Source organism: Podarcis vaucheri (genome assembly GCF_965113315.1).
Source record: "Podarcis vaucheri genome assembly, chromosome: 1".
Lineage (NCBI taxonomy): Eukaryota > Metazoa > Chordata > Lepidosauria > Squamata > Lacertidae > Podarcis > Podarcis vaucheri.
Genome location: NC_138759.1, coordinates 78449087 through 78465559, shown reverse-complemented (window position 1 = coordinate 78465559; position 16473 = coordinate 78449087). Strand labels below are relative to the sequence as shown.

At 40.6% G+C, this 16473-nt stretch overlaps 1 protein-coding gene across 1 annotated transcript in view; it reads left to right on the top strand.

Annotated features, from left to right (window-relative positions):
* MUC2 (mucin 2, oligomeric mucus/gel-forming) overlaps positions 1-16473 on the top strand; it is a 61896-nt gene that overhangs the window by 12626 nt on the left and 32797 nt on the right. The window contains exons 13-30 of the mRNA XM_082196131.1: positions 431-595; positions 1189-1283; positions 2534-2660; positions 3547-3799; positions 4517-4569; positions 5056-5156; positions 5992-6143; positions 6332-6470; positions 7101-7211; positions 7468-7650; positions 8011-8250; positions 9049-9205; positions 10950-11078; positions 11513-11660; positions 12173-12216; positions 13571-13774; positions 14007-14042; positions 14615-15274. Coding sequence (XP_082052257.1) covers positions 431-595; positions 1189-1283; positions 2534-2660; positions 3547-3799; positions 4517-4569; positions 5056-5156; positions 5992-6143; positions 6332-6470; positions 7101-7211; positions 7468-7650; positions 8011-8250; positions 9049-9205; positions 10950-11078; positions 11513-11660; positions 12173-12216; positions 13571-13774; positions 14007-14042; positions 14615-15274 — 2997 coding nt within the window. The remainder of the gene's footprint in view (positions 1-430; positions 596-1188; positions 1284-2533; positions 2661-3546; positions 3800-4516; positions 4570-5055; positions 5157-5991; positions 6144-6331; positions 6471-7100; positions 7212-7467; positions 7651-8010; positions 8251-9048; positions 9206-10949; positions 11079-11512; positions 11661-12172; positions 12217-13570; positions 13775-14006; positions 14043-14614; positions 15275-16473) is intronic.

Sequence of the window (16473 nt, the reverse complement as noted above, 5' to 3'; positions counted from 1 at the left end):
GGTGTTTGTTTGTTTTCAAATTAAAGATACATGGGGTCAAATACCTACCTGCAAAAAACAACAACTTGTTTAGTCGCTTTTTTATTTATTAAGACATTTTTATCTCCACAAATTGTCTCAAGGCAATAAATTGTAAATCGTGACACACACATAATATATTATATGCTAGACTAATTCTGCAGGCATGCTATTTGAACTAAAAAGAGCTGGGGCAGAGAACAGCACAGTTGTCAAAAGGCATTCAATTATGCTGGGGTATATATACACATATGCACAATGTTCATGCTGATTGGAAGTGATGTGCTTATTGGATGTGTGGAAATTTATCTCTAGAAAATCTTAGTAAATTGCTCACTATTCCCATTTTACAAAAAAGAAAGGCACGCCTTGAAAGAAACTCACAGCCAACATCTGTTGCTTTTATCAATAGGTCTTTGTGGGAACTACAACGGAATAGAAGGAGATGACTTCAAAACATCAAGTGGATTAATAGAAGCAACAGGGGCTTCCTTTGCTAACACGTGGAAAGCACAAGCCAGCTGCAGTGATATGTTGGATAACTGGGACCACCCTTGTACTCTTAGCGTTGAGAATGGTAAGGATGGGTGGTTTTCATAAATAAATAACAGATTTCAATATCTGTGTGCCATCTATATCCAATTTTCAGGTCAAATATTGAATCTGAAGGCGGGGCCAATTTTTTTTATTACTTGGGAGAGCAAGTTGTGATGTATAAATCTGTGCTAGGTCTGAGGCTTTGAATACACTGTAAGTTTCATGTCACTGTCTCAAAAGAAAACTTTTCTAAAGAAATAGGATACAACACTGCTAGAGATGAAGAAGAAATGCTCATTTTATCTATTGTGGTTGTGAAAATGGAAGCCTGCTTACAGTTTCCATCCATAGTATTACTTCTGTTTATGTTTACTGTGCTTTATAGTCTTTTGAAGACAAAACTGTTGAGCATGTACAGTCCTCAGACGATTTTGTTGCCCAGTTATGTGGGTAGCTACTTGCCTTTAAATGACAGAGAAGCTGCATAGTGTTCAAACATCCAGACACATACAGTATTCATTTTGTTTTGCTGTATTGTACTGCATAGTTATTTGAATTCTAGCGTATGGCTATAGGCATTACATAGAAATACATGAAGTGAATGGTTTATAATAACATTTTATTTCTCTCCAGAAAAGTATGCTGAACATTGGTGCTCTTTGTTGAAAAGTACAGAAACTCCTTTTGCCAGATGTCACTCAGTCATTGATCCAACAGATTATTATAAGGTATGGATTTTCAAATTATTCTGAGTCTTTATTCATGCAGCTTGGTGTTTTGTTACATGGAGTTGTTCACTTTCAGGTATTATGATAAACTGAAAAGAGTGGTGGTAAAGCAAGTTCTGCAGCTTTCTTCCCAGCTGCTTTTCATAGGGCTTGAAGGTTAGAATTACTGACAATGGATTATCCAGTTTCAAACCCAGCCAAATTTCTAGCCCTTTCAGTTGGAATACGGGAACTAGAGCAAACCCATTGTTGTGAAAAGAGCCAAATAATAGTTATCTAGAAGAGAGTCATGAGCCAGAGGGCTCTTTTAGCTACACTCAAGATTTTAGAAAAATTATCCAGCTTTTTTAAATAAAAAACAAAACAAAATAGCAACAGCATGAGAAACTGATTTGAAAAATTACATCAGTAAAAAAACCAACACGGCTTGCTTTGGGAAGTTCATGCAATTCAAGAAGTGCCAGTCCTTGGGTGTGTGGTACTAGTTGTAGTTTTGGGGGGATCTTGGTCAGAGGAGTTCCCAGATTCCCCAAATAGTTCTAACCCTGATGACAGGCAACATGGTGGAGGTGAGCCAGTCTGCTTTTAGGTCGGGGTGGAGAACCTTGTGCTCAGATGCCAAATGTGGCCCCCAGGCCTCCTTATCGAGCCCTTGTAACTCTCTTCAGGCCACATACCATGACTGACCCTGCTTCCATGTTGTTACCTGGCCAGAATGTGTCCTTGAACTCTGACAATGCCTCTTGTTTGCCTGGTGTTGTCTGGTACAGAGAAGGGTACGCATGTAGAAATGAGAGTGCTTTACAAAGCGGAAATTTACATTAGTTGCTCCACCCACTTTTGCCTTTGCCCTGCCTACCACTGATATGTGACCCCCTGAAAGCATGCTGAGAAAAGACTGTGGCCCCTGGGCTGAGAATGATTCACTACCTGTTTTAAGTGGATCACCTTGCTGTGGGGGAAACAGCCCATTCATTGCTTTTAACAAATTAAGCAAAATAATAGGAGAAGTTCACTCTAGCATGTGAGAAAGCAATCTTGAAAAAACTACTAACATTTTTAAATGGAAGAAGGAGAGGAACAAATGGCATTGCTAAGGAAAAGCTGTCAGTTTATCATTTTACTTTCATTTTAACTGTGGAACAGGGCACCATTGTGTAGCATTGCTACTGTTGAGGACTAGCTCTTCATTCATCTTCCTACAAATGTACTTGAATGTTTACTGGCTTTTCCCCCCTCCCCTTGCCCAGCGCTGCAAATATGATACCTGTAATTGTAATGCCAACGAAGAATGTATGTGTGCTGCCCTATCATCATACGCAAGAGCCTGTGCCTTCAAAGGGGTCATGTTATGGGGCTGGAGAAAGAATGTTTGCAGTAAGTGCCTATATCCCCACCCTTGCCTTGAACAAAATGGAGCAAAACCTTTTGAATAACTGTGTGCTAACTGTAATGTTTTGAGACTAGAATGTAGTTAATATCAACAAATGTAGCATACCCCATTCATCAAAATATATGGTTTTTGGAAGATGCAAAAGGTTTTGTTGAAGTTGAAGGGAAGCACCCATGTATGTTGTTTACATTGACACAGTAATACTTGTGGACAGATACAATGAATGTAGAAGTACTGGACAATTCCATTTGGGATACTAGTGTGCCTGCAGTATGACTTAATGAGGCAATGCTAAGTCATTTATTACTTCCTGCCATTTAATCTTTCAGCTAGACCAGGAATAGGGGCCAAATGCGGCCCTCTCTGCCTGGCCCTCACAACTCTCCCCATACCACACTCTCCTCCTGGCTCTGTTTTGCATATTTATTGAGTGTTTTTGCGTGACTGCGATGTATCCTTAATAATGCTTTTTTGCTTGCCTGGATGGAGGGTGGAGGGTAGAGAAGGGTGTGTGTACAAGCTAGAGTACTGTACAAAGAAAACATTTGCATTAGTTGGTCCACCCACTTTTACCTCTGGCGCTGCCTACCACTGGCCCCCAGAAGGTTGTACCTTTGAGATGAAAAAGGTTCTCCATCTGTGAGCTAGACAATAATAGTTTTCCCCTCTCATTGTCTTAATTGCTACCTCATAAGTGTTTAGTTTCACCCAAGCATGACAACATTTCTTCATAGGGGTCTTAACAGAAGTAGAATTCAGACAGCATGCACTGAATGGCTTAGGAATGGTGAGCAGGAATATATTTAGGAATGGTGAGCAGAATTTATTCTATCCACTCTGACTTTTTGTCACTTTCTCCCCTTCATTCAGACAAAGAAGAATCCTCTTGCCAAGCCAGCCAAGTCTTCCGTTACAATCTGACTTGCCAGCAAACTTGCCGCTCTCTTTCTGATGGTCATAAGTACTGCTTGGAAGGCTTTACTCCAGTAGATGGCTGTGGCTGCCCTGATAATTCCTATATGGATGACAGTGGCAAATGTGTGCCAATTGCTCAGTGCCCGTGCTATTACAAGGGTGTACCCATAAATCCCGGATATGTTATAATGAAACAGGATGAGCGCTGGTATGTTAACACAACAGTTTATGGTCTTTCTCATTAGGTGGGAAGCTCAACGTTCAGTACCAGGAACTGCTCTCTTTTAGTTGCAATCCTACAATGTTTGCAGGTGGAATGAGATGGGGAATCTTGGGATTACGTTGGCTGTGTATGAGCATTCTCTTCATTAACCATAAGACAATTTAGAGGTTTGTGATACTAATTCAGAAGAGGAACTCCCTTCCAAATCAAAATGAGAAATACAAGCATCAGAATGCATTGTGGAGTGATTAGTTTTTAAGAAACTTTAGACATCTATGTTGTTCACCAGGCATAGTGTTCAAAGAACAAAGAGGTGCTGAAATATTGCACTGTGAATTCTTGAGATTACTTGAGAAGTCAGCAATATAAGTGTACACAACACCTGCCCCCCCAGTATTTAATGCGTAATCCAAAGGTTCCTCCATATTCCCCTCAAAACTATATGTCTCAGCTTAGAAATATCTTGTCAAATCTTATTAAGAAACTGACATTTTGTCTTTGGCACTTGCTCTTACTTTGTTTTATGCATTGTCAGTAGGGCACCCATGGTGTTCAAGCAATGTTTAGCAGAAATGGTACTCTTAAATTTTTGCAGCAGATCTTTAGTTTTTGTTAGTAGCATTGTATAAATTGGGAATCACTTATAAGCTCAAATATCTGGCTTACCATTTCCCCCCCCCCCGGTTGTGTATTCCATTCTAGCGTTTGCAGACATGGAAGATTTCATTGTGTGCCAGTGGACGTAACCCCTGAACGTAGGTGTACAATTTCATGTTACATTATAACTTTTTCCAGTTTGAGTTGTCGTCTGTATGATTTTGAAGCTGTTCTTAAGAATATGAGCCATTTTTTGTGAAAAGAATGAATAAAAATGCAATTAATAATTATATTTTTTCAAGCTGACATGATATAGTTTGCTTCCTCCTAAAATGTATCAGAATTTCCCCTCTAAATCCACATATTTATATAGTTTTCATAGACATATCCTCAGCCTTTGATTTGTTTAAATTGCTTTGTTTAAGTTGCTCGACGTAAAGTATTGATAAGAGACTACTGATTTTAATTAAAAACCTTTATTTATAGATATGCTTCCTAGTTCAATGGGTACAAAACAGGGATGTCTGTTGGCGCCCTTTTTGTTTAATTTTATATATAAAAATAAAAAAATTATATACAGCTCTTGTTGATTATCAAAATGGATCCAAGATAATATTGTCAGTGTTCTATATTTTATTTTACAGACTGCTCACCCAACATGACATATTTTGACTGCAACAACTTTGACAGTTGGTCTTCCCAAACACCAGTACATCTTAGCTGCCAAACACTGGGAAATGATCAGGTACACTTTCATTGTATTTTGACGACACCCTAATGTCTTCATTCTCTTGTTCCTCAAGTGATGTAATTAACAAAGAAGCTGTACTCTAGGCGTCTTTAGGAAATCTCATTGAGACTGTGGGACATTTCCTAGCAAAAGGACTGCAACTTGGAGAAGCAAATACCTGCACATTTCTACCACCAGTTTGCCTTCATTGGTTCTGATTGTTTTTAACTTTATTAACATTTTCATTTCATTTAAATAATTTCTACCTTTCATTTTAAATAAATAAATAAATAAATAAATAAATAAATAAATGCTATATTGGTATCCAACAATAGAAATCCCTCTGCCACCAACCAATGGGGGCAACTATATTTTCCCCTGAAAATAATTTCCCAAGCAAATTATGCTATTTTTTCACAATGTAACATCTCTCCTAAGGGCTCTCTATTCCAAGGAGTGACCACACTGCTGAAAGCAGCCAAACCATGGTTTGAAGTGGTAGCAAGGGTTTTGTCTGTTTGCTTTTTGTCAAAAGAAAAAGAAAAAAACAATTGACAGTCTTGTATTTAAAGGATAAGACCCCCTTCTGGAAAAAATTATTAAAGTAACCCAAATCTAAAAGTCTCCAAAAGTGCCTCTGTTTTGTAGACCAACTTTATTTTAAACACACCCAAGTTTCTGAACAAATTAAATTGAGGTTTTATCTCACCTTGCAAATAGAAATTTGGTAAACTTTGAATGGTAATTCCGAGTCCAATTTGGCTTTATGAACTTATCAAATGCAAGGCCCGTGAATTCTGATTGACATTATCATAAAATGTGAACACAATGTTCTTCTTGCTCCTCACAGTTCCAGACAGAGTGTGTTTCAGGATGTGTGTGCCTTGATGGATTGATAGATGATGGCAGAGGGAATTGTGTCCAGGAACAGGACTGCCCATGCATTCATAACAAAGTTTTTTACTCCCCCGGAGAAACAGTAAATGTGGACTGCAACACATGGTAGGATCTTTTTCACTGTCACTTATTGTAGTCATAGCAATGTATGAATATACTACTATGCAAACAGAGTGTACGTGGTGGACTGCATGTTTTCTCAGCTACATCATTTACCCAGTACTTCAAAAGCAATGCTCGGACACAGAGACTAAGCCTTACACAATTTCTTTAATTGTTTTGGTACTCTCCAGTACTTGTCAAAGAGGAAGCTGGAAGTGCACCACCAATTCATGCTTTGGGACATGTACCATTTATGGGAGTGGCCATTACATCACGTTTGATGGAAAATTCTATGACTTTGATGGCAACTGTGAATATGTGGCTACTCAGGTAATGTTCAGCTATACTCATGGAATTTTATACTGTTTTGAATTGTGTGTGTGTGTATCTCCTATCTATTTGGCTTCCCAGGCATTCCTCAACATCTCATCTTGTGAAATTTTCTTACTTGGTGGAGTAATCAATGGTTCTGTTAAGATCATTTCAAATGGTAGTATCTAACAAGGTGGTTCCATTAGCGCCAGGACTTCTGGTTATGCAATAGAACTACCCCCTTCCTCTCTGCTCCCCACCCCCCAAAAAATCAATTCTGGGACTCCCCCCCACCTTCTGGAGAAGATTTGATGATGTTCAATTGTGCAATGGAAACCCAATTGTATGGGTGTCTCCAGGCTGCTTAATATGTGCTGAAATAGTTTACACTCATCCAAACAGAATTTGCTAGTTTTTGAGCCTTGTTTTCTCCAGTTCATTTGGTTGTTACATTTTGCAAATGTGTTGAGGAATTAAGTGCCCTCTGAACCACAGAGGACTGTTAAATTTGAAAATATATTAAGTTTGCTACCAATACAAATATGCAGTGCAGCTTTAGCAGCTTTTTAAAACACAAGAGAAAATCGAAGTATCCTGGTTTTGGTTTTCCTTCGTTTTGTTCATCTTTCCCTCTCACACCTTCATTAGGATTACTGTGGAAACAGCGATTTGGAGGGAACATTTAGTGTCATCACAGAGAATGTCCCATGTGGAACCACTGGAGTCACCTGTTCCAAGGCCATTAAAGTTTTTCTTGGGGTATGTATGAACATAGATGAGAATAAGCCTGAAAGTGCTTGGTCTTTACCTGCAAATAATCAAATCAGGTTGCAGTGGGGAGGTGCAGGCAATTTTTTGAGTTCTTAGTCAAATGAGGCTCCTTACCTTTGAGAACTGGTGTCATGATATCCAGTTTAAAAGAGCCAGACTGACTCTAGGGGAGCTGAGGGTATCAGTTTAACATGCTAATGTCTGTTTTCGTTATGGGGCTTCTGTTACACATCTGTCTTTTTAGAGCACTGAAATAAAGTTGGAAGATAAACAAATAGAAACAATTGAGATGAATACTACTAGCTCTGTGACTTACTGGATTCGTGAGCCGGTCGGGCTGTACATTGTAATAGAAACCAGCAATGGTGTTATTCTCATCTGGGACAGGAAGACTACTATTTTCATCAAGCTGGCACCCTATCTTAAAGTGAGTAATTCTTGAACATATTCCTTTAATGCCATGGAAAATTTGTTATTAACAGATAAATGCAACAAAAAAACCAACGTTTTATTGCTTGTGGTAGCATGTGTGCCTTACTGCATCATTAATAGAATGGGGCACGAGAGACACAGGGGGCCCCAACTGTGGCATCACACAAGGTGCCACTGGAATTTGAGACCCCAAGGTCTGGCATTGCTCCCACCAACTCAACAGTATCCATAATTAGTAATGCTAAAACAAATGGCAAAACAATCAAAGCAATATATATCACAATAAAATTTCTGCTAACTTTAAGCCATTGCAAATCTTTTCCAGTCCTAAGGTATTGACTTTTCCTCTCTCTAGGGAAAAGTCTGTGGCTTATGTGGCAACTTTGATGGCAAGGCCAGTAATGACTTCACTGCAAGAGACATGGTCCAAGAAAATAATGCACTGATATTTGGAAATTCATGGAAGAAGGATACTGCATGCCCTGATGTTGATGTAGACCCTGAGCCCTGTGAAAAGAAACCTCATCGCAAATCCTGGGCAGAGAAAGAATGCAGCCTCATCAAAAGTGTTGTGTTTGAAGAATGTCATTCAAAAGTTAGTATTGTTGCGTCATCACTTGGACAAGCTGGGCTATACTAGTCTCGGGGGAAAGAACAAGCTATTGCCATATGTGAGCATATGGAGAATAAAAATAAAAAGATATTTAAGCAGTTTACATAAAATACCTAGCAAACCATGGGGAATCGTCAGTAGTGCAATTGATTTTAAAGGTCTTGACATACAACAGATGAATCTATAATATCCTGCAGACAATTTCTAACTTAGTAGCACCCATTCCATTCCAAACTGGATAGTGGAGTGGTTTTCAACTTTAACTGTAAAGAGATGTTATCCAATGAGAATGTGACTTAGGATAAACTCTAGAAAAAGAGAAGGAAATATCATGGTTAGACATGTCTTGAGTTGGTATGGAGCTCCCATTTCCCTCCCCAGAACTCTCTGCAGGTACTCTATTTTGAGAAATATTGTTTGAAATGAAAACACATAAATTCATCTGAATTATCTTCACCGAAAACCAAATATTTGTTGTTGCTATACAGAATGTTACTAGCTTAAAAGTCTGAAATTGGAATTGATAAAATATCTCATGGAAGTAAAATGGGCCATAGATTCTTGATGCCTTGTTGAAGTGCTGTGATGTGTAATGGGATGGATACTACTGTGGCATGGATGTGCTGTGTACATGTACAGCAACATCCAAAAACATTGGCAGCTAAGGGGAATCATTATCAAAGATGGCGGTGAGTTAGGCATCCTGGTATTGGTTGGCAGAAATACAGTAGTTGATCCACTGAAATACCCTTGCTCTGTGATTCTGTGACTCCCTAATAGGTGGCTCCAGATCAGTACTATGAAGCTTGTGTACATGATGCTTGTGCCTGTGACTCTGGAGGCGACTGTGAGTGCTTCTGTACTGCAGTGGCTGTCTATGCACAAGAATGCCTCAAAGCTGGAGCTTGTGTCTACTGGAGGACTCCTGACATATGCCGTGAGTTTTGTGATAAAATATTTCTCATGTATGCATAAAATTAAAAAGAGATGATGACCCAGAAACAGTGGCTTAATACCTTTCAGTGACCCAAATTCTAGATGCACTGGTTTTTATAACCCTGAGCCCCACCCTGTATATTTTGAGATGTACCAATGTCTCCTCCCATAGCCATTTCATGTGATACCAACAGGCTTCTAATGTGAGTTCTTTTGTGATGTCTTTTACATGTGCCTCCAAATAAAATTCAGTTCTCAGTAGGTCAGTTGCTCATACTTGCTGTTCTCCAACAGGAATCCCAGGGGGGGTCCATTAACTCACAGAAAAATGGGATGCCTCCACACTATGTGATGATGATGCAAGACTGGGGCTGGGCACACTGTCAAAGGCACACCTAGGCTCCCTTGCACACTTGGCAAGGAGTTATATTGGTGCCTCCAAAGCCAGGAGAGGCAATGGACCAGAAACTTTTTTCAAAAAGAGTTTTTTGGCACTGTTTGCACTCTGTCAGTGACTTACTCTGTGGGTATTGGGTCGGGTCTGCTCTGCTCTACTTCCCCTTCTCCTCCACCTTGCTCTGTCTATTTGCCTTCCTGCCTTCTTCCCTTCCTCTGCTTGCTACTTTCTCTTCTGTCTCCTTCCTCCCTTTCTTCTTTTTTCCTCCTCCTGCAACTCATGTTTGCTCGCTCCATCTTTCTTTCCTCCAAGCCCTGCTGGATGCTCTATTCACCCTCCTAATACTCCCCAACTGGGGAAGTGAGTCTGCAGGGCTGCTGTGACCAGATTCCTTTGCTGAGACACCCAGAGGAGCCTGGGCCTCTTGCCTGGCTGCCCAAGGCAGCAGAGCAGTGGCCCAGGGAGCATGCAAATAGGCAAGAAGGCTCTTAGCCACTCCGAGCCAAAGAGGAGAGAGTCCTGGCCCTGCATCCTCGACATGGGCCAACCTAGCCATCATTGCTGTCTCCACTGGCTTTGTATTAGGGGGAAACATTCAGGGTATGCATGTAGGATCTTCTCATGATTCGAAGCCCTGATCATGCAAGAACATAAGTAAAACCTGCTAGGTCAGGCCAGCATCCTGTTCCATCAGTGGCCAACCAGATGCCTATGACAAACCTGCAAGCAGGGCCAAGCACAAGAGCAGTCCAGCAACTGGTATTCAGAGGCATACAGCTCCAAATGTTGATGCAGAGTGTAGCCGTCATGGCTAGTAGCCCTTACCCCAATGTATCTTTCCAATCCTCTTTTAAAATCATCTACATTGGTGGCCAATGCTGCCTCCAGTGGGAGTCAATGATGGCCCCATTCACAGGGAGCAAAGGCTCCCAATCCCAGGGAGATCCTGTTTGTGTACAGCAAGTTCCCCTTTACAGACATCCTTCCCAATTCATGGATGGCAGGTGGACAAGATTGGCAGGAGGAGTGGTGGTAGGGGTGGGTCCAGTGGGCACAGCCTTCCTCTCCCTTTCCATAGGATTGCAATCCCGTAGAGGGAGGTGTCCAAATAAGTCTATGTTCTGTTAAACCAGAGTGAAGTGGAATTTCAGTTCCATAGGTGATAGAAATGGTTGCACGTTAAGCATAGCTGTCAACTTTTCCCTTTTCTTGCGAGGAATCCTATTCAGAATAAGGGAATTTTCCTTTAAAAAAGGGAAATGTTGACAGCTATGGGTTAAGTGACCTATGTGCAAATATATGTCTGTGACTTGTTTTTATCACAACTATCTATCTTTTGTTCCAATAGCAATCTTTTGTGAGTACTGGAATCCTACAGATATATGTGAATGGCACTATGAGCCTTGCGGAAGTGACATTGTTACCTGCAAGATCCTTAATGAAGTCAGCACCAACTTTTCAATGCCATATCTGGAAGGTAAGAAACTGCCAGTTACTGGTAGCTTTTGGTCTTTAAGACTCTAGTTAGTGCAGTTTGGAATACAGTTCACCCACTGGGCCAAAGCAACTTCCCCCATCTCCCATTCCCTGCTTAATGCATTAGATGCCTCTCTGAAACTGTGTATATACAGGTTTTGCAGAAGATGTTTACAGCCTATAAAGAGACACTGAGACACCACAAGCCTAGGACTGCCTCCCATATGCCAGGGATGGCGACCCTGTGACCCTTCAGATTTTGCTGGACTCCAAGTCCCCTCAGTCCCAGCCAGCATGGCAAATGCCAGGGATGGTTGTAGTTCTGCAACATCTGGAAGGCACCAGTTGGCTCCCCTTTTCGCATGCAAATTTTGCTACTATGTCAAGTTCATTGCTGCAATGTAATTTTACGAATCTCATTTTTGTGGGTTCTAGGTTGCTATCCACGATGTCCTCCGGATAACCCTATCTACATTGAAGAGACCAACACATGTGGGACAAGTGATATGTGTGGCTGCTATATTAATGGTGTTTACTATAGACCTGGACAGTCTATACCCACAGATGATCTGTGTACAAATTGGTATGTGAGAATGGAGAGCTGATGGACTAACAGTGGCAGGGAAACATATGTACATGTGTTGATATTTAAATTGCTGGTTTCTTGGTCTGCCACACTAGCCTTTTTCATGAATGAGAGTGCTGTTCTGAATAGGAAACTATTTCTTATGAAAGTCTAAAATGAAATTGTCCATGGTGTCCAAGAGTAGGTTGGATTTCCCCCCCTTCCTTGGGCAGAGATCCTCTCTCAGAATTCCAACCCCAGACAAAGTACACCTGGCCAACTTTATTTGCAACCTTCTGGGTGACTAACAAAAATATGCCTCCTTAGGAGGATATAGAGATTACCGTATTTTCTGCCTTGTTAAATGTTGTTGCTAATGATATGCATTTAAATATTATTTTAAATGAATTTATAGTGTTACAATGCAGGAGCAATTATAGCCTGAGCATTTACAGAACAGAAGTACAAAACAAACAAATATACAAATCTTCAAGTATTTCATTTCTGAAAAACTTCTTTTTAAATTTCAGTTTCTGTGTTTATGCTGGAGAAACGAAATGTGAACCCCGAAGAGGTATATTTCATCTTGCTGTTTTTCCATTCAGAAAGCAAAATACACTTTCCCCCTTACATTTCTCTGGGGGACTGAACAATGATTTCAAATGAGTCCCCTGCTCACTGTATTCTTTTTAAAATTATCATTGAAAAATAACAATAATAAAAGGACAATCTTTTCCCACTTTGCAGTTGTTCCACAAAGAAGGGTAGTAGCTAAGGGGTGGCTAAACATTTTTCTGTGAGCCTGTATTTTGTTTTTATTTATAAGGCACTTATTTCATCTTATAACTTGTCACAGATCGTAATGCCCATCTTACTTTAAAATGCATTCTATACATGTTTACTTAAAAGTAAGGCCCTGTTGAGTTCAATGGAGGTTACCACCAAGTAAATGACTTCTTAGCCTTAGGGCAGAACTCTACTGCTACTACCTCTACTGTTGATGGCTGGTGGGTTGGGATGACTCATTACTTCCTCCCCACTGCTGATGGTGGGACTCTGCCATGGTGGAGGATCCAAGTTCTGCCATGGTGGATGGGGAACTACTGCCAGCAGTAGCCAGTGGAAAACCCTGAAATGAGGCATTATGGGGTGGGGTGGATCACTGCAGGCTTTGCATCCACAGGATCCAAAGCCCTTCAGGCTCCTCAGCTTCACCAGTCCAGAGCTGGCACAGCAAAAATGGGGGGGGGGACTACCTTCTGCCCTGCCCAGCACAATCCACTGTACCTGGCTGGGACTTTGGATTGCTCTGCTGATGCAATTATCCTACAGCACATGATGGGCCATTTTAATATCTCTGCATTTTAGTTGTATTCTTACTAAGGCCACATTTCCCAGTGGCAAGAACCCTATCCTATTGTGGGAAACAACTGATGGTGGAAATTAAGCAGGTGTGTACATCCATGCGGCCTCTGCCTGGCTGAGAATGAGACCATACAGGAAGAACCCACATCAATAGTCCATGTAATTCCAATATGCATATATCTGTCACAATGGTGAGAGATCTCACCACAGAAAACCAGTTAAACTTTCCTTCGTGCTTGCTGCAAATATGAATGAGGCTTAAGTTCATGCATCTCACTTAACAGATTTATTCAACTTACTAACACCTTGAGCCAAGGCACACTTACTTGGGAGTAGGTCCCATAAGTTTCAATGGACTTCTTTCTAAGCAGAAGCACATAAAAAACATCTTTATAACATTCCAAATATCAGCAGCTTAGATAAACAGTGTTTACCTGCAGTTAACATTCTTATGGAATAACACAGTATTTCCACTCCGGGTTATTTCATTTACATTTTGATTGGCTGTTTTTTCATTATGATTCAAGCAGAACAACTTAAACACACTGCTTTCCTTCCTTTAGGTTGCTGCATATATGATGGTAAAGAATACGAAGAAGGAGAAATAATAATAAATGAGAGAAATGGATCTTTCTGTTTTGACATAAAATGCACAATCAATGGCACTTGGGTAGTTGAAGACATGAGACCCTGCAGTACAACTGCCCCTCCCACAACTACTCTTTCAACTACTCCTTCTCCCACCACCACCACTACTACTACCACAAGTAAGCTTGCAGCATTGTTAATAGTAATGTACATTGGTTAACTATCTTACTAGAGAAAATTGCACTTAACTTCAAGTTTGTTTTATACCTCCATGTGTAGCTAAATGGCTTTAATGAAGGCTGATGCTCTCAACATGATATGAAACCTTCTATGTCAAATCTATAATCTTATCCAAAACTTGTAAGATTGCAAAGTAAGATTCTCATCATATTTTTCTCTCTCCTGTTTCAGCTGCCACTACAACCTCCACTACACTCTCTTCAACAAGTAAGTGTTGTTAAAGAAGTTGGGGATAAGCCCATAGTTCAGTGGTAGAATATGTGCTTTGCATGACTCAGGAATCAGGTTCAGTCCCTGGATCCATTTAAGAACTAGGGCAAAGATTTTTGTGTGAGGCCCAAAAGAGTCACTGCCAGTCAGGGCAGAAAATACTGGATCAGATGAATAAATAGTATGACTCGATTAGGGCAAATTCATATGTCCCTATATAAGGTCACTGCTCTGATAGTGGTAGTAAAGTTGCCAATGCAAAAGAGAGCAACATGGGATAATAAAGTGATGCACACATAACTGTGATAGGCGTTCAAAAATAAGAAAAAAAATGGATTGGGATTTTGTGTACAAGACCTTGCGCACTGGAGTGGAGCAATCCCAGGATATAAAGATGCTTGCTTCTAGCTTGGGATGTTCTTTGTTGTGATCTGTAGGGGTGGGAGGGTAGATGGTTGCCCAGTGATCTGTTGTTCCACCATGAAATGATGGTTTTAGATCATGAGGTCATTCATGTGGACCCACTGCCAATGAAGCTCAGGAAAATGACTTTCAAATTTGTCTTGCAGCTCAGTGCTTAATGCTTGTCTGTGAATGGAGTAAATGGTATGATGTCAGTGTACCCGAAGAAGGACCAGAAGGTGGTGACTTTGAGACATATGATGCCATAAGAATTAAAGACGGAAGCAACTTTTGTCCATCTGCTCCGCAAAACATAGAGTGCAGGGCTAAAAACGCACCCAATGTGGATATTGCAGAATTAGGACAGAAAGTGGACTGTAACGTCACTTATGGACTCATTTGTAGAAACAAAGACCAAGATCAGAGTCTCTGGACCCTCTGCTATAATTATGAGATACGCGTCAACTGTTGTCAAATCATTCCTTGTGGTGATATTATCACCACTACTCCCACCACTACTCCCTCCACTACTACCACTACACCAACTACCACTACCACTACGCCATCTACCACAACAACAACTACCACTCCTACCACTACTTCCACGCCTCCCACCACTACTCCCTCCACTACTACCACTACACCAACTACCACTACCCCTACGCCATCTACCACCACAACAACTACCTCTCCTACCACTACTTCCACGCCTCCCTCCACTACTACCACTACCCCTGCACCAACTACCACTACCCCTACGCCATCTACCACCACAACAACTACCACTCCTACCACTACTTCCACGCCGCCTACCTCAACACCAACAGGTAATGCATTAAATGTTACTTTTTGACATTATTTTGAATGAGTGACCATTCATTCACAGAATAGTGAAATATATTGAATGCTAATGAATTCTAATAATACAACTCTTAAAAAGGACATACATACTTTAAAAAATAATAATTGATAGATATTTGTTTTACTTAAACCAGTGTATTCATAAGTTTGCTCCTATTGGCTGCTAACATCAGCCTGATTGCTCATTTTTAGGAATTAGGAATGACAGGAAATATTGCTTTGACTAAGGGCCATGCCTGGTTTTAATGTCTTGCTCCTTGCGTGATGCAGGAATTCCTGAAAAGGGCTTCAGGAACATGCCTGTTTTCTCAAGCCTTTTTTCACCCATTGCAATCACTGAAGTGATTGCTGGCCATAGCTGTGCCTTCTGCGATCACACTTGTCCTGGCATGTGGTATACCCTCAAAAGCCCAGGGATCATCGTATGCAGAAGGAATGTGTTCTGAGAACCAACCCTAAGACAGGATTCATACTGCAGATATCTAACATCAGGTCTCAGGAAATGATTGCAGAATATTTTACCATGACCTACAGTCAGAAGTGGGCATTCAACCTGCAAAAATACAGTTCACATAGAAATGGGTGAATAACGTTACAACACTCTTTTTCTTTTTTTGTGTCTTGCACTGACCTTGCCACTAATCACAACAGTCTTTACACATAAGTTCAAAAACTAAAGATGTGCTATAACTCATGGCATATGTTTATTTTTAGAAGAAGTTAGAAAATATTATGATGGAGGAGAGGCTAAGTGGATGGTAACTGACTGAGCTATAGGGAATTAATTTTCTGCTGTATATTGCATATTTCTGAGGAGGCGATTCTGAGGAGAGCAAGTCTTTTCATTGCTATTTATAGCTCTCCAGGCTAGGAGAAAATAGCCATTTTTTACATTATATGCTCTCTTAACAATGAACCTTTACAGTGAAATTATTCAATGCATACCTTTTGTGTTCTTCAACCTGTTGATGAATCTGTCTGTAAAGGGCCCTATAAACCCATAGGCTTGCCCACTTTCCCCCTCTGCTTTGCGAATATGGCAAGTCATTGACTGCAAAAACTCATGCCAGGAGAAACCAACAAGCCTCTAACGTGCTGCAACATTGGCACCATTGCAGATGTTGCAGTACATGAGAACATTTTAAAGCAGCTACTTAGTTCTTCT